This window comes from Spermophilus citellus (genome assembly GCF_964194105.1).
Source record: "Spermophilus citellus genome assembly, chromosome: 1".
Lineage (NCBI taxonomy): Eukaryota > Metazoa > Chordata > Mammalia > Rodentia > Sciuridae > Spermophilus > Spermophilus citellus.
This window is the reverse complement of record NC_138182.1, coordinates 238007253-238025753: the sequence shown is the minus strand read 5'-3', so window position 1 is coordinate 238025753 and position 18501 is coordinate 238007253. Positions and strand designations below refer to the sequence as shown.

General features: G+C 33.6%; 1 protein-coding gene across 6 annotated transcripts in view; it reads left to right on the top strand.

Annotated features, from left to right (window-relative positions):
- KIF2A (kinesin family member 2A) overlaps positions 1 to 18501 on the top strand; it is a 64213-nt gene that overhangs the window by 39462 nt on the left and 6250 nt on the right. For 4 of the 6 annotated variants that reach the window (XM_081301438.1, XM_081301436.1, XM_081301439.1 and 1 more), the window contains exons 10-18: positions 2729 to 2819; positions 2955 to 3018; positions 3565 to 3656; positions 6163 to 6305; positions 6609 to 6813; positions 7799 to 7909; positions 8438 to 8505; positions 12220 to 12370; positions 15758 to 15859. In XM_081301438.1, the coding sequence (XP_081157564.1) occupies positions 2729 to 2819; positions 2955 to 3018; positions 3565 to 3656; positions 6163 to 6305; positions 6609 to 6813; positions 7799 to 7909; positions 8438 to 8505; positions 12220 to 12370; positions 15758 to 15859 (1027 nt within the window). Of the gene's footprint in view, positions 1 to 2728; positions 2820 to 2954; positions 3019 to 3564; positions 3657 to 6162; positions 6306 to 6608; positions 6814 to 7798; positions 7910 to 8437; positions 8506 to 11230; positions 11345 to 12219; positions 12371 to 15757; positions 15860 to 18501 lie in introns of all 6 variants that reach the window. The other 2 variants (XM_081301441.1, XM_081301440.1) reach the window with 1 other exon arrangement.

Here is an 18501-nt window from a genome sequence, read left to right as displayed (position 1 = left end):
TGGAATGTAGTATGAAGAGAACTTTACATTTTAATCCCTGCGCTAGGAATAAATTTGAAATACCTGTTGTTATACATTAATCATCATTTGTTTAAAAGTATTTAGCATTTACTGCCACTTAAGTTAAAAACATTCTATATCTACTATTTAACGTTTGCTTAATATTTTCATCTTGAAGCTTGTGGGTAGTTTTTTTGGGGTATATGGTTTTAATATGCATTTATTACGTTTATGTATTCAGCTTATAGACAGTTCAAAGTTATATACATGAATATCCCACATTCTTGTGAAATGTAGATCGTTTTCAGTTTGCAAAGTTTCATTTCTAGAAACTAACATTAGTTTTAGCAGCATTGTTATTTTATTCTATGTAAAACTGCTTTACAGTTGCTTGAATGTACCATGTTTTTTTTTGCCCTTTATTTTATACAGATGCTTAGAAAGCAGAAGAATTAACAAGAGTCTTAAGAATTGAAAGTATTACTACATATGAAATATAGTTAAGACCAACTTCATTGATCTTAAGCCAGTAAACTGGGAGTTCATTTGTAAAATGAACAAAATTAAAGAACATATTAATACTAGATATATTGGGAAGAATATATTTAAATAGAGAATTGTAATAGCAATTTTTTTTTTAGCTTTCTGCAAATACAATTCTGTCCTCATTTACTTTCCTACCCCTGCCTCATAAAATTTAAGCCTGTTGGACTTTTAAAAATTTATTTATTTTAGTTGTAGATAGACACATATCTTTATTTTTATTTTTATGTGATGCTGCAGATCAAACCTGGTGCCTCTCATGTGCTAAGCAAGTGCTCTACTACTGAGCCACAACCCCAACCCAAGCAGTTTGACTTTTATAATAGTTTTTAAGTAATTATTATAAACATGTTTCTGTATATGATAGATTTAATAAACAGTTTGTATTTCACATTGCATTTTACGCTTCTTAACATTACCAGTATTTATCCTCTCTTTCATATTTTTATGGATTGAGAAATTATATATATAGATACATATTTTATAAATATATGTATGTGTATATACACACACACACACACACACACACACACACACACACATAATTTTTTAAAAATTTTGATCTGATCACTCTTCAGGTTTATTTCTAGTTCTTTTTGACCAGAGGTTTTTCCTTTTCTTTTTGTTTTGTACCTTTTCCAATTTGGCCTTGAAAATTTTAAGCAGAGCTATCCAAAGTGTTCCATTTGTAGATTTATTTTCTAACACCCAAGCAGTTTGACTTTTATAATAGTTTTTAAGTAATTATTATAAACATGTTTCTGTATATGATAGATTTAATAAACAGTTTGTATTTCACATTGCATTTTACGCTTCTTAACATTACCAGTATTTATCCTCTCTTTCATATTTTTATGGATTGAGAAATTATATATATAGATACATATTTTATAAATATATGTATGTGTATACACACACACACACACACACACACACACACACACACACATAATTTTTTAAAAATTTTGATCTGATCACTCCTCAGGTTTATTTCTAGTTCTCTTTGACCAGAGGTTTTTCCTTTTCTTTTTGTTTTGTACCTTTTCCAATTTGGCCTTGAAAATTTTAAGCAGAGCTATCCAAAGTGTTCCATTTGTAGATTTATTTTCTAACATACATTTTATGTTCAGTGAGGAATTATTTATCCTTCACCATTATATTGTTTTATTTTATATTTATGTTATTTAATTTTTGTGGTGGTAAGGTTCAAACACAGGACCTCACACATGCTAGATAATGCTTTTAACTGAGTTACATCCCCAGTTACCCCTTTTTATTTTAACAGTGGATTTTACCAATATGTTTGAGAAGCAATCTAAGCCATATATTTTGGTATTCTTGTCCTGAATCAAAACTATCAGCTCAGAACTCAGTGTCCTATAAGTAAGTTTTCTTTTTAAAAAAAAAAAAAAAAATATATATATATATATATATATATATATATATATATATATTTAGTTGTAAATGGACATAATACCTTTATTTAGTATTTTTTATGTGGTGCTGGGGATTAAACCCAGTACCTCACACGTGCCAGGCAAGTGCTCTACCACTGAGCCACAACCCCAACCCCTGTAAGTTTTTTTATATTTTTTCCCCAGGTATAAATTATTTGCCCAGAGTCAAGGTAATAATTGTTTTTCTACTTACTTAGAAGGTCTAAAAATAATGTTTATACAGTTTTTCCCCCCATTGACCCTTCTCTGTTGAGATTACCACTCTTATTCTGTTTTAAAATTGTAATTGATTATTTTTTATTTTTATTATATGTGTCTTATTATTCCCACCAATGTTTATTATGAAATTATACCTTAAAAACTTTTAAGCTAGGTGCAGTGGCACATATCTGTAATCCCAGTGGCTCAGGAAGCTGAGGCAAAAGGATTATAAATTCAAAGCCAGCCTCAACAAATTAGTGAGACCCTAAGCACCTTAGTTAACTCTGTCTTTAAATAAAATACAGAAAAGGGCTAGGAATGTGGCTCAGTGGTTGAGTGCCTCTGAGTTCAATCCTTGGTACAAAAAAAAAAAAAAAAAAATTGAGAAATTCTTAACATGGTTCTTTAAAATTTTTTTAATAGAGATTTTTAAAAAATCTTGCCATAAACTTTGTTATTTGGTATTACTTTTATGTATTTGCTTAAGTATTTGTCACATATTCTGACTGATGCATTTTATTTTTAAGGTTTACTGCTAGACCACTAGTAGAAACTATATTTGAAAGGGGAATGGCTACATGCTTTGCTTACGGGCAGACTGGAAGTGGAAAAACTCATGTAAGTAATTCATTAAAATTTTATCGCAGCATGATACTATAGTTTCTTTTCCTTATAACTTAATTCTATAATCAAATTCTTAAGATATATTCCTGAATAATGTCTATTATTATTTATTTTCTTTTCAAAATAAAGACTATGGGTGGTGACTTTTCAGGAAAGAACCAAGATTGTTCTAAAGGAATTTATGCATTAGCAGGTAAGTGCCCTTTTCATATGTAATTTGTAACATTCTCCTTGGATATTAGTCAGGTGGCTTTGAAAGAAAGTTTTAAAATAGCAACTCTAATACTATGCTTAATGGACATTATGTCAGTGGGTTGTCAGATCGAAAAGATCTATAAGATTAAACTTTTGGTGACAAAAATACTGATTACATTTTTGTTGGTATAATCTGGCACATTGTAGGAGATTAGTGTAAATTGTTGAATGGCTGCATTATAAAAAGCTTCTATTTGGTATGGTTATAAGAATGACCTTATTTTGACCACCTATATATAATTTTAGGTAATTTATAATAATAAGTAGTAGCATTGCCTTATAGAATGTGAAGGAGAGTCACTTCTGTTAAAAGTACTTTTTTGTCAAATTAATATTTGCTTTAATTTTCATTTTTAGTATTGATGCTATTATCATACTAGGTAAAGATTATCTATCTGACTCCTTTACAGATAGAACATTTAAATTGCATTTTAAAAATATTTGCCACTTCATAACAATTTTCTGTACATGAAATTCTTCACAGCTCGAGATGTCTTTTTAATGCTAAAGAAGCCAAACTATAAGAAACTAGAACTTCAAGTATATGCAACCTTTTTTGAAATTTATAGTGGAAAGGTATGTTGGAACTCTTTTTAAAATTTTTATGATTTTTGTTCAAAACACTAGAAAAACTGGGGATAATAGGAGCATTTCTCAACATTGTAAAAGCTATCTATGTTAAGGCCCAGATCAACATCATTCTAAATGGAGGAAAATTGAAAGCATTCCCTCTAAAAACTAGAACACGACAAGGATGCCTTCTTTTACCACTTCTACTTAACATAGTTCTTGAAACTCTAGTCAGAGGAATTAGACAAATGGTAGAAATTAAAGGGAATATGGATAGGAAAAGAAGAACTCAAAACTATCACTGTTTGCCGACAACATGATTCTATACATGGAAGACCCAAAAAATTACACCAGAAAATTTCTAGAACTAATAAATGAATTCAGCAAAAAGTAGCAGGATATAAAATCAACACCCATAAATCAAAGGCATTTCTTTCTGTACATCAGTGATGAATCCTCTGAAAGAGAAATTAGGAAAACTACCCCATTTACAATAGCCTCAAAAAAATAAAATACTTGGGAATCAACGAAAGAGGTGAAAGACCTCTACAATGAAAACTACAGATTGCTAAAGAAACTACAGACCTTAGAAGATGGAAAGATCTCCCTTGTTTTTGGATAGGCAGAATTAATATTGTCAAAATGACCATCCTACCAAAAGCACTATACAGTTTTAATGTAATTCCAAATCAAAATCCCAATGACATAGTGCCGTTTCTCATAGAAATAGAAAAGGCAATCATGAAGTTCATCTGGAAAAATAAGAGATCCAGAATATCCAAAGCAGCCCTTAAAAGAAGAGTGAAGCAGGTGGCATCATTATACCAGACCTTAAAGTATACTACAGAGCATTAGTAACAAAAATAGCATAGTATTGGCACCAAAGTCGTCTTGTTAGACCAGTGGTACAGAATAGAGGACAGAGAGACAAACTCACATAAATACAGTTATGTCATACTAAACAAAAGCTCCAAAAACATACATTGGAGAAAAGATAGCCTCTTCAACAAATGGTGCTGGGAAAATTAGAAATCCACATGCAGCAAAATGAAATTAAGCCCCTGTCTCACTATCCACAAAACTCAAAAGTGGATCAAAGACCTAGGAATTAAACCAGAGTCCCTGCACCATATAGAACAAAAAAGTGGGCCCAAACAATCAGTGAGGTGAATAGAGAGCCCATAGAATGGGAGAACATCTTTACTACACACACATTAGATAGAGCACTAATTTCCAGGATTTATGAAGAACTCAAAAACCTAATTGTCAAAAAAATAAATAACCCTATCAATAAATGGGCCAAGGAACTGAACAGACACTTCTCAGAAGATGATATACAGTCAGTCAACAAATATATGAAGAAATGTTCATCTCTAGTAGTTAGAGAAATACAAATCAAAACTACTCTAGATTTCATCTCACTCCAGTCAGAATGGCAGCTATCAAGAATACAAACAACAATAAGTGTTGATGAGGAAGTGGGAAAAAAGGCACACTCATATGTTGCTGGTGTTACTGCAAATTGGTGCATTGACTGTGGAAAACGGTGTGGAGATTCCTTGAAAAACTTGGAATGTAATCACCATTTGACCCAGCTATCACTCCTGGTTTATACCCAAAGGACTTAAAAACAGCATACTATAGGGACACAGCCACATCAATGTTTATAACAGCACAATTTACAATAGCTAAATTGTGGAACCAACCTAGATGCCCTTCAGTAGATGAATGGATAAAGAAAATGTTGTGTGTGTGTGTGTGTGTGTGTGTGTGGATATATACCCACACACACATTGTGGAATATTACTCAGAATTAAAAGAGAAAAAAATCACGGCATTTACAGATAAATGGATGGAGTTGGAGAATATCATGCTAAGTAAAGTAAGCCAATCCCCAAAAAACAAATGTCGAATGTTTTCTCTGATATGTGGATGCTGATACATAATAGGGATGGTGGGGAGCATGAGAGGAATGGAGGAACTTTAGATAGGGCAAAGGGGAGAGGAAGGGGAAGGGAGGGGGAGAGGAAGGGGAAGGGAGGAGGCATGGGAGTAGGAAAGGTGATGGAACAAGAAGGACATCATAACCCTAAGTACATGTATGAAGACACGAATGGTGTGACTCTGTTTGTGTATAATCATAGACATGATAAATGGTGCTCTTTATGTATACCATGAATTGAAATGCATTCTGCTGTCATGTATAATAAATTAGAATAAATTCAAAAAAGTTTTAAAATTGAAATAACATTTTCAATTCAGTGTCACTGAGCACACTCATGTTGCTTTAGAGCTATTGTCACAAACTTTTTATATAGATTTGGAATGTTAGACTTTGTCTTGAGGTTTTTAAAATGTCATTGAATCCCTTAATATGTTGAGCTTTATTATTCTAATATAATTATTACTTTCCTCTCTAAAATAATTTTTAGGCTCTGAGTGACCCATTGTTATAGAACTGCTTCTGTTTATTTTAAAGCTAGTTTTCTAAAATGGATGTGGTTTTTCATAGGTATTTGACTTGCTAAATAGGAAAACAAAATTAAGAGTTCTAGAAGATGGAAAACAGCAAGTTCAAGTGGTGGGCCTACAGGAACGGGAGGTTAAATGTGTTGAAGATGTACTGAAACTCATTGATATAGGCAACAGTTGCAGGTAAATATATTAATTAAGAAAGGGAAACTTCAATTTTAGGTAATTGTTACACAAACACAAACTAAGGAGTTCTCCATTGCACCTTGGGAGTAAAATTCCTTGTTCTTTGACATCTATTATATTGATATCATACTACAGTTAGGAAAAGCTAGGTAAAGTTGTAGCAATCTGGTATCTCTTCTGTATTTAAATTGTACAAACTGGCTAAATAGATTTTTGTTGTTGCTTTTTTAAAATGAAGATGTCATGTTAATATGTAAATTAAAATTTTAATGTATCAACATGTCCTTAATCACATTATAGAACATCTGGTCAAACATCTGCAAATGCACATTCATCTCGGAGCCATGCAGTGTTTCAGATTATACTTCGAAGAAAAGGAAAACTACATGGCAAGTTTTCCCTCATCGATTTGGCTGGAAATGAAAGAGGAGCTGATACTTCCAGTGCAGACAGGCAAACTAGGCTTGAAGGTGCTGAAATTAATAAAAGCCTTTTAGCACTCAAGGTAAATTAAATATATTTAATTATGAAATTTCTGTTATCTGTTATTTATTATTATTATTATTGTAGTTGTAGATGGACAGCAAGCAAGCCTTTATTTTGCTTGTTTATTTTCATGTGGTGCTGAGGATAGAACCCCATGCCTCACACATGCTAGGCAAGTGGTCTGCCACTGAGCTACAGCCCCCAGCCCTACTTTTTAATTTTGTTTACTCAGTTGCCAAATAATAGTACTTACTTTTTCCAATAAAAACACATTTTCAAACTGGTGGGATAAAATGGTATATGGGTTGGCACACCAATTCAATTCTGAGGCTGCCCAGATAGATTCTAAAAAGCCTTCTTCATCAGATATATTTTCTTGGGTAGGGTAAGGAACCATACAATTGCACTAAGAAATAACTTTCTCAGAAAAAAAAAAATGTGGAATAGTTTTCAGAAAGTCTGGCCAGGTGTATATTATCTTTTCCTTCACTAGAAAAGCAAAGGTTAGAAAGATTTATAGTAAAATATTCTGTATTTTTTTCTTATGTAATGCCACTTTGAAATTTTAACATTTTACAGTTATCCTGTTGCCTGCCACATTTAAACATTAGCATTGTTTCCAGAAGTATTTTTTGAAAGGATAATAAAGTAGATTTTGTGAGTTTTAAAAAAATTTTTAGTTATCAATAGACCTTTACTTATTTATATGTGGTGCTGAGAATCGAACCCAGTGCTTCATATATGCTAGGCAAGTGCTCTACCACTGAGCTACACCCCCAGACTTTGTGAGTTTTTTTTTTGTTGTTGTTGTTTGCTTGTTTTTGATCTTTTTCTTGAATTAGCGTTCATGGGAACACTTTTACAATGCTGTGAAACTGTTAGAATTTTCAGAGCTCATCAGACCTTAAATGTTAGACTCATCATAAAAGACCTCTTAAAATATGTTACTTAATCACTCTTTTTAAGAAAGTCTAATCTGTGAGTCTTGCTTTCTTAAATTTCAGGAGTGCATCAGAGCCTTAGGTAGAAACAAACCTCATACTCCTTTCCGAGCAAGTAAACTCACTCAGGTGTTAAGAGATTCATTCATAGGTGAAAACTCTCGTACCTGCATGGTAAGTTTATTTTTGTTATATTTCATTTTAATCCTAAAGGAATAACTATACAATATCTATGGAAAATTTTAATGTACATTAGTTACAATCATTTGAATCCTAGATACAGTTGATATTTAAGATGTGTCCCTGCCAGTCTGATAGAAAGCATTATATTATTTCCAACATCTGAATTATCTCATATATATCATGAGTGTATAATTTGTTATTAGGTTTTGGTTATCCTGTGTGACAGCACCAGGGTTTATCCTCTGGCAAGATGCTGTTAGAAGAAGTAGGAGGGAGTAGTCACTTGGTATTGTTCCCTGTGTTTGCCTTCATTTTCTGCTGGAGTTTGATCATTTCATGGTGTTTCAGAGAGTTGCTTATATTTTAAATTGTATCATTATGTGATTATGGGTATAAGATAGCAAGTAAAATTTTTAAATACCCACTTAAGATTAGACCTAAATGAGCTATTTTTTAGTATTATTGTCTGGATTATTTATGACATTTTATCTTCGCCTTTCCTCCCCCCACCCCCTGTAGATTGCCACGATATCTCCAGGAATGGCATCCTGTGAAAATACTCTTAATACATTAAGATATGCAAATAGGTATGAGATGGTTCTCTATTACGAAATTTGATCTAATTCTAAAATAGGGCAGTATATAATATCTTGTTGTAGGGCAGATTATAGTACATTGTTCTTAAAAATATTTTATAGATTTATTCTTTCATTATATTTTTTCGGTACTGAGGATTTATTTAAGCCAGGGGTACTTTACCACTGAACTACATCCCCATCCCTTTTTGTTTTTTAAGACAGGGTCTCCCTGAGTTGCATAGGGCCTCACTAAGTTGCCAAAGTTAGCTTTGAATTTGTGATCCTCCTGCCTCAGTCCCCCAGTTGCTAGAATGACAGATGTGTGCTACTTTGCCTGACCACATTTATTATTTAAGGTGATAATATTTAGAATCAGTTTTTCAATTTGTAAAAACGAGTTGACAAAATGTATCATAGGCTGTTAAAGCAGTTTATTCCTTGGAGTCATGAAAAGCCCTTGGACTTGAATGGGCATATTTATTCTATACCTCCCCTCTGCAACTCTTGTTTTGAATGAGTGATTACATAGTTTTAAATTTGTTAGCACCTATTACATTTATGATTTTAATGTAGAGATAAAATTCCTCTTTATGAACTATTTCTAATATGAAGATTGTCTTAATTTTGCTTGACAAAAATATTTTGTCAAGTGTGTTGTATAGTTAGAGAAGCAGCTATTATCTTTAGTAAAAGTGACCTTTCTGTACTACAACATGTTTGTGTTTTTCCATTTCAAAGTTATATTTACATATAAATATATTTTATATTTTGACAAACTAAGAAGATTGTCTTAGTTTTGCTTGTTTTGGAGATGGGATCTTCCTATGTTACCCTTAACTGGGGTTAAGATTCTCCATTGTGCCCCAGCATTATTTTTCTCTTTCTCCCTCTCTCTAGTTTTTATTTTTTTGGTAATAGAGATTAAACCCAGGGGATGCTCTACCACTGAGCTATGTTCCCCCCCCCACCCCCCCCCCCCTTTTTTTTGGAGGAGCCTAAGTTGACAAGGCTGGTCTCAAATTGTAGTCCTCCTGCTACAGTCTTCCCAGTCACTGGCATTATAGGCATACATCAATGCCTGGCTTGTTCTCTTTTAAAAATAGTTTTAAGCTGTGTGCAATGGCATAGATTTATAATCCCCAGTGAGGCAGCTGAGGCAAGAGGATTGCAATTATAAGGTCAACCTCAGCAATTTAGTGAGACCCTGCATCAAAAATAACAAATAAAAAGGGCTGGGTTTAATTCCCAGTACTGATAAATAAATTAAAAACAAATATATACATACATCCAAAGTTTTACGGCCTATGAATATATCTTTAAGTAGCATAGGATCTATGTTTGGATCATGTACTTTGTTCTTTTACGTTTTGTTTCAGCTGAAGAAATTTCAAATGGTAGTAAACATTGGAAAGTATAAACCTATTAATCTTTTGTAAAAAGGTATTAAAATCTAATAGCTATGTTAAAAATGTAATAGAACTTTATTTCAAAATTTAATTCCTTTTATAGTTTGAATTTACTCCTAGCTGAAAACTTATTGTGCAACTAAGTGATTTTTTTTGTAATTAATTTTTTAGCATGTAGGATTTTTATCATTAATTTAAAATGCTGCTTATTGAAAATTGTTCACGGACAGATGGGGAACAGCTTAATGTGGTAGATTCTTGCCATGATAATAGAATTAAAACAAAAAATCTTCATGTCTTAAAACTTTAGACTGAAAAGGATTCGTCCTAATATGAAAATGATATACATGTTCAATAACCCTTACCTGAAATGTTTTGAGATCAGAAGTGTATTAGATTTTGGATTTCTTCAAATTTTGGAATATTTACACACACATAAGGAGATATCTTAGGGTGGGATCCAAACATTAGCAAAACCAACTTAAATTTCATTAGTATAGGCAGTTCTCAGTCAGAGTTCTTCATCTGAATCACCAACCACAAAAAAGTTGAATGACTGTTTTATCAATCATATGAATAATGTTTCATAGCTAATACCATTCTAGATGTATAATCAGAAGTTAATTTGTGAAAATGAGTGACTTAAAGAATTAGGGCTTAATTTTTACTCTTGTGTCCTGTTTGAGAAAGTCCACAAAAGCACTAGGAAGTCATTAATACTAATAAATGTTCATGCAATTGACAACATAAGAAAGAGTGGTCTTGGGCTGGGGTTGTGGTTCAGTGGTAGAGTGCTTGCCTAGCACACGGGAGGCACTGGGTTCAAACCTCAGCACCACATAAAAGTGAAATAAAGATACTGTGTCCACCTATAACAAAAAAATAAATATATATATTAAAAAAAAAAGAGTGGTCTTGTAGTTTAAATAAATGGTATTTCAGGATTTAGGTAGTGTCCTGGAGCTGGGAATGTAGCTCAGAGATAAGAGTATTTGCCTGGCATGCAAAAGGCCGTGGTTTCAATCCCCAGTACCTCCCTCACTCCATCCCACCCCCCCCAAATTTGGTACTTTGTGGTTAAATTTCAAGTATTATTAGAAAAGTAAAAGAAGGATTTTAGTTAGGTCTTTTGAGTAAGGGATCAGTGGGATTAAGAAGTTAAAACTTCTTAAAACTGATTATTTGTAAAATAAAAGTCTAAATACATTGTTACAGCAGTGTTGATAACCTTTTCTAAACAAAACTGAATTCAAATGAAAACTTGAAATGTGCATTGCTGTTTTTACAAAAACATTTTCTTTTAATTTGTTGCTGTTTTGGTGCTACAGAGTAAAGGAGTTTGGAATTAGTCCATCAGACATTCCCTTCTCACAGGGTAGTGGCAGTCGCCCTGATCTCTCTCCTTCTTATGAGTATGACGACTTTTCTCCTTCGATTACCAGGTCTACTTCATTTTATACATAAGATGTTTATTTTGATAGTTTTTTAAAATTTTTTTATATATATAAACATTTCATTTACTTCTTTTGTCCTGAGCCATATTTTTTTCATTTTCATTTCATTTGGCAGGTGCTGGTTGTACTGCATGATCTGCATTTTTATGTCCTGTATTAATTTATTTGCTTTGAAATTTTGGTTTAGAATTCAGGCTTCCATTTTCCCTTCATTTTTTAAAGGATGATGTCACTTTTGCATACTTACCATTAAAAGATAGATTTGTCTTGCTTGCAGTGAAGAGTTTACCTGTATTGTGTATGATCTTATAAATTTCCTTGTCTGCAAGGAAATGACAAGGTTCCTATTAGAAAGTATACCCTTTCTCAGTTGTGAGGAGCAAACATTTTTTAAAATGATACAAATCCTATAATCTTTATACCTTGGAAATAAAATTATTTCATATTTAGCTATTTTAATTCAAGCATTTCAACTATTAGAAATCTGCAAAGTATATCAAATTCTCTGATATCAGCAATGACCTATTTATAAAACTTAATGCTTTTGTAAAGATTTTTCTGCTCATATAATGTAATTGCAACAGTGTGTTTCTTTGAAATACTGAATCTGCATACTTTGAATTTCCACTTTTGTGCACATTTATTCTTGAAGTAATTGTAAAGTTGCTTATGTGAACTACTAGAATTAAACAACCAAACATCCTCTTAAGAGTTTCCAAAGAGTTCAGATAAATTTGAGCTATAAAGGTGACATCATCAATCCTAATGTGTTATTTGAATTGCCTTTAATTGAATAGGTTGGTATTTTCTTGCTCCTATGCATGAGTCTTTGTTAATTTTAGATACCTCTTCTCTATCTATAGGGTGAAAGAACTGACTGTTGATCCAACTGCGGCTGGTGATGTCCGTCCAATAATGCACCATCCACCAAACCAAATTGATGACTTAGAGACACAGTGGGGTGTGGGAAGTTCCCCTCAGAGAGATGATCTGAAACTTCTTTGTGAACAAAATGTGAGTGAGATAATATAGTTGTAATTGATGCAATTTTAGTTCATTTCATTAATAGCTCAATTTTATCTACGTCAGGGGTCAGCAAACTATACTCTGTTTTTACAAGTAATGTTTTATTAGAACATAGTAATGCTTACTCATTTATGGATTGCCTGTCTGCTTTCTTACATAACAGTACCAAAGACTGTATTGCTCACAAATCTAAAACATCTACTATCTGGTTTGCCAAACCTCTGATCTAATCTATTACCCCTCACCCCCATATTTTATACCAGTATTAAAATTTTAGTAATATAGGGTAGAAACAAGTTTAAGAATTATACATCCAGTAAGTACCTCATTATAAAGCTTAAAAACAAAATAAAGAAACTGTGGACAAAGGTATGACCTTCATTAAAAATCAAACATGGCAAAATGCCATCATCCATTAAACCAGGCTGCTTTTCTATATGTTTGAAATGTTTAATGATATTTCATAATTTAAAATTCTGTTTTTCCAGCTGGGCACAGGGACACATCTTAAACTCCAGCAACTTGAGAGACAGAGGTAGGAGGATCAAAAGTAAAGGCCAGCCTGGGCAACTTAAAAAACCTCTGTCTTGAAATAAAATCCAGAAAGGGTTGGGGATGTAGCTCAGTGGTATTGTGCTTGCCCAGCATGCACAAGACCTTGGGTACCATACCCCTGTACTCTTTTTTTAATGTTCTAATTATTAAAAATAATAAAATGTATGCCCACTCTATAAGGATAGAAGGGCATAAATAAGCAAGAAAGCACAAATAATAACTTGCTTCCACATAATTGTTTTTAACATATTGAGAGGATTACATTCTGTGTGTGAAATACAAGAGTTATTTATGTAGTTATTTAATTTCATTTTAACATGTATATTTTAAATGGTTTTATGTCACTGTTTTTCCCACTAAAATCCTATTGTGGCATTTTCTCATAATGTTAAAAGGTGGCATTTACTAATTGCTTACTACATGACATGCATTTGCTAAACATTTTGCTTGTTACCTGATTTAATCCTCACAAATCAATGTGGTAGGTGTTGTAATTATCCCTACTTCATAGTTGATTTTCTAAGAGGCGTAACAACTTGACCAAGATTATAAGTGAGGAGGCCAGAGTTGAAACCTACATCTTTCTTTTGACACAGTCCAGTTTATGTCAGTTAAGCATATTTCCATCAACAGTATTCTTTGAAAAGAACAGAATTAGTGGTTATGTTGTAATACTTTCTGACAGATGTTAAATCCAAAATATTCTAGAGTAACAAATGGGCATAACTGCTTTTGATTACCACATTCCATACTACTTTTTTGTTTTCACATTCCACATCCTTCTGTTACTAAATCAAGACTGTAAGCAGCTGTCCTCAACCAGAGGTGATTTGGCCCAACCAAGACAAAATATATGAAGATGTCTTTGGTTGTCACAGCTGAGGATATTGTTAGCATCTAGTAGGTAGAAGCTATGATGCTTTTAAACACGTAATGCGTGGGATAGCCACTCTTCACTCTACCCCTCAAAAATGTCAGTAGTTCAAAGGTTGAGAAAACTAGTTTTAAATTAAGAGTTCTAAATTTTGAAACATAAAAACAGCTAAAAATTAGATCCTGGCTTCATTCCCTGCCCTGTCTACATAAGTTTTAAAAGACACTATACATGTTCTTGGAGCCCTCAAATCAGTTCCTTTATTGTAATAGCTATGGTACCTCCCAAAGATTCTGAAAACCAGAGTTAAGAGGCATTCTTCTCTTCTGTTTGCATTTTATTCTCATATCTAATGAGACTGAGACTTAACAGTTAACAAGGTAGATTAGTGGAATAGCATCTAAGATAAGCCCTAGAGATAAAAATAATATAGGTACACTTATAATTAAATTCTTTAGTATTCCAAGAGTAGAAGAAAATTGTATAGACAAAAAAGTGTTTGGATCGGGGCTGGGGATATAGCTCAGTTGGTAGAGTGCTTGCCTCTCATGCATAAGGCCCTGGATTCAGTCACCAAGAAAAAAATAAGTAAAGGTTTCTTGGGAAAGAAACTTCAGAAAGAAACCTTTCGAATTGATCTAAAACCAACATAATACATATGTTGTATGTCTGTGTGTATGTATAGTTATTGTTGATGAAGTAAAACTATACCATCAATTCAGATTTCTATAATAACTGCCAGGAATGGTGGTGCATGTCTATAGGCCCAGGTACTTAGGAGGGTGAGGCAGGAGGATCACTTGAGTCCAGGAATTTGTGGATAATCTTGAGTAACATAGTGAGATCCCATCTCATCCAAAAAAATGAAAGGAGGAGGAAGAATAACTGGTAAGCAAATCATATAGTATAATTTGAAAATTAATTTTTTAAGAGTTAAGTACTTCAGAGTATTAATTTGATCAAAGACATTATCTTTACGTAATCCAAAGATGGTGTTTTCAGTCCCCCTCCCGCTTTGCTACAGGGGATTAAAAGCAGGGCCTGTCCATACTAGATAATCTCACTACTACTGAGATTTATCTCTAGCCCTTTTCTTTTTTCTTTTGAAACAGGTTCTCCCTAAAATGCCCAGGCTGACCTCAGTCTAACCATCCTTTTGCCTCAGCATTCTGAGTACCTGGGATTACAGGCATGTGCCACCATGCCTGGCTCATCTCTTTTAAGAAAAGAAACTTAAGACATGTACAGGTAGTCCTTGACTCAACAATGGGGTTACATCCTGATATTACAAGTTGAAAATGCATTTACCACACCTAACATGGTGAACATATTAATAGAAAAGATCAAAATTCAGATTTTGAAATGATTTCTGGATACTTATTGGTTTTATGTCATTGAAAAGTCTTAAAAACCATAACCTGAACCATCCTAAGTCAGGAATTGTCTGTATATGAGTTAATTCATATACAGAAAAGAAAACAGTAGTAAAGAAATATTTGAATATATTTACAATTTGCAAAAGATTTATATTTGAAAAGCTGACTGTTCCTAAAGAGTGCTTTTTGGGGGGTAATTCTGCAGTAAACCCTGGCATCAAGGAAAATTATTACCTACTCATAAAAAAGTTTGGATTGCTTTACTGAGAGTTATGTATATTATTTTGACCCACAGAAAGAAATTGTGACTTTTACTTTTATGTATATTTGAGTAGTCATCTCCGTTCAACCTTCCTCAAATTCTAAATGTTATTGTAAAGTGTCATTAAAAAGCTACTTTTAGGGGTTGGGCAGTAGGGTGAGTGCTTAGCATGTAAGGTCCTAGGTTGAGAACCTGGCATCAAAAAAAAAAAAAAAAAAAAGAAGAAGAAAAAACACAAAAAAAGACTACTTTTCTAGCATTTAAAAATAGAACATTTATGTCATAATTTTTAAACTTTGTATTTTAAGGAAGAAGAGGTTTCTCCACAATTGTTTACTTTCCATGAAGCTGTCTCACAAATGGTAGAAATGGAAGAACAGGTTGTAGAAGATCACAGGGCAGTGTTCCAGGTAAAGAGAGAATCTTTCTTTCATCAAAGTATTTTGAGATATATTAACCAAAAACTTTCATCATTCTTGGAATAACATTCCTTAAGAAAGAATACTTGTTTATATGTATATTTGTAGGGCATATGACATGACAATTTTTTCCCCATGGTAGTTTTTTAATACAACGAATAGTGATTCTAAACATCCATCTGAGGGCTGGGGATATAGCTCAATTGGTAGAATGCTTGCCCTGCATGCACAAGGATCTGGATTCAATCCCTAACACCACACACCCACACATCCACACACACATTCATTGCACAATGGTGAAAAGATCTATTTTTTTTAAAGCACCTTCTTGCCTTTTCTTTTTGTTAATTGTCCAGTTTGGGGAGAAGAGTTCAACTTGCCTACTAATATTCCTTTCTTTGTTAGGCCAGTTTTATTTGGCAACATAAGAAAAACCCTTTAAAGGTTAGGGAAGCTGGGCACAGTGGCATGTGCTTGTAGTCCCAGATATTTGGCAAGCTGGGGAGGAAAATTTTATTTTTAAGGCAACATAGTGAGACCCTACCTTAAAAAAATTAAAAAATAATTAGCAGAAAAGAAAAGTTTGTACTTTTAGGAGATGGAAGTAATGCTTAGAGTACTTAAAGTACTTTAACTGTATAACTCTCCCAGTTATTGTGGAGAGTGTGTGTTTTTTTTTTGGGGGGGGGTTGGTGGTACTGGGGAATTTATTTATTACTTATTTTTTTATTGGTTGTTCAAAACATTACATAGTTCTTGATATATCATATTTCACACTTTGATTCAAGTGGGTTATGAACTCCCATTTTTACCCCATATACAGATTGCAGAGTCACATCAGTTACACTTCCACTGATTTACATATTGACATACTCATGTCTGTTGTATTCTGCTGCCTTTCCTATCCTCTACTATCCCCCCTCCCCTCCCCTCCCCTCCCCTCCCCTCTTCTCTCTCTACCCCCTCTACTGTAATTCATTTCTCCCCCTTGTATTATTTTTCCCTTTCCCCTCACTTCCTCTTGTATGTAATTTTGTATAACCCTAAGGGTCTCCTTCCATTTCCAAGCAATTTCCCTTCTCTCTCCCTTTCCCTCCCACCTCTCATCCCTGTTTAATGTTAGTCATCTTCTCATGCTCTTCTTCCCTACTCTGTTCTTAGTTACTCTCCTTATATCAAAGAAGACATTTGGCATTTGTTTTTTAGGGATTGGCTGGCTTCACTTAGCATAATCTGCTCTAATGCCATCCATTTCCCTCCAGATTCTATAATTTTGTCATTTTTTAATGCAGAGTAATACTCCATTGTGTATAAATTCCACATTTTTTTTTATCCATTCGTCTATTGAAGGGCATCTAGGTTGCTTCCACAGTCTTGCTATTGTGAATTGTACTGCTATGAACATCGATGTAGCAGTGTCCCTGTAGCATGGTGTTTTTAGGTCTTTAGGGAATAGACCCAGAAGGGGAATAGCTGGATCAAATGGTGGTTCCATTCCCAGCTTTCCAAGAAATCTCCATACTGCTTTCCAAATTGGTTGCACCAATTTGCAGTCCCACCAACAATGTACAAGTGTACCCTTTTCCCCACATCCTCGCCAGCACTTGTTGTTGTTTGACTTCATAATGGCTGCCAATCTTACTGGAGTGAGATGATATCTTAGGGTGGTTTTGATTTGCATTTCTCTGACTGCTAGCAATGGTGAGCATTTTTTTCATGTACTTGTTGATTGATTGTATGTCCTCCTCTGAGAAGTGTCTGTTTAGGTCCTTGGCCCTCTCTCACCACTTCTGTTCAACATAGTTCTCAAAACACTGGCCAGAGCAATTAGACAGACGAAAGAAATTAAAGGCATAAAAATAGGAAAAGAAGAACTTAAATTATCACTATTTGCAGATGACATGATTCTATACCTAGCAGACCCAAAAGGGTCTACAAAGAAATTATTAGAGCTAATAAATGAATTCAGCAAAGTGGCAGGATATAAAATCAACATGCATAAATCAAAGGTATTCCTGTATATCAGCGACAAACCCTCTGAAATGGAAATGAGGACAACCACTCCATTCACAATATCCTCAAAAATAATAAAATACTTGGGAATCAACCTAACAAAAGAGGTAAAAGACTTATACAATGAAAACTACAGAACCCTAAAGAGAGAAATTGAAGAAGATCTTAGAAGATGGAAAAATATACCCTGTTCATGGATAGGCAGAACTAACATCATCAAAATGGCGATATTACCAAAAGTTCTCTATAGGTTTAATGCAATGCCAATCAAAATCCCAATGGCATTTCTTGTAGAAATTGATAAAGCAATCATGAAATTCATATGGAAAAATAAAAGACCCAGAATAGCAAAAACAATGCTAAGCAGGAAGGGTGAATCAGGTGGTATAGCGATACCAGACTTCAAACTATACTACAGAGCAATAGTAACAAAAACAGCATGGTATTGGTACCAAAACAGGCAGGTGGACCAGTGGTACAGAATAGAGGACACAGAAACCAACCCACAAAACTACAACTTTCTTATATTTGATAAAGGGGCTAAAAGCATGCAATGGAGGAAGGATAGCATCTTCAACAAATGGTGCTGGGAAAACTGGAAATCCATATGCAACAAAATG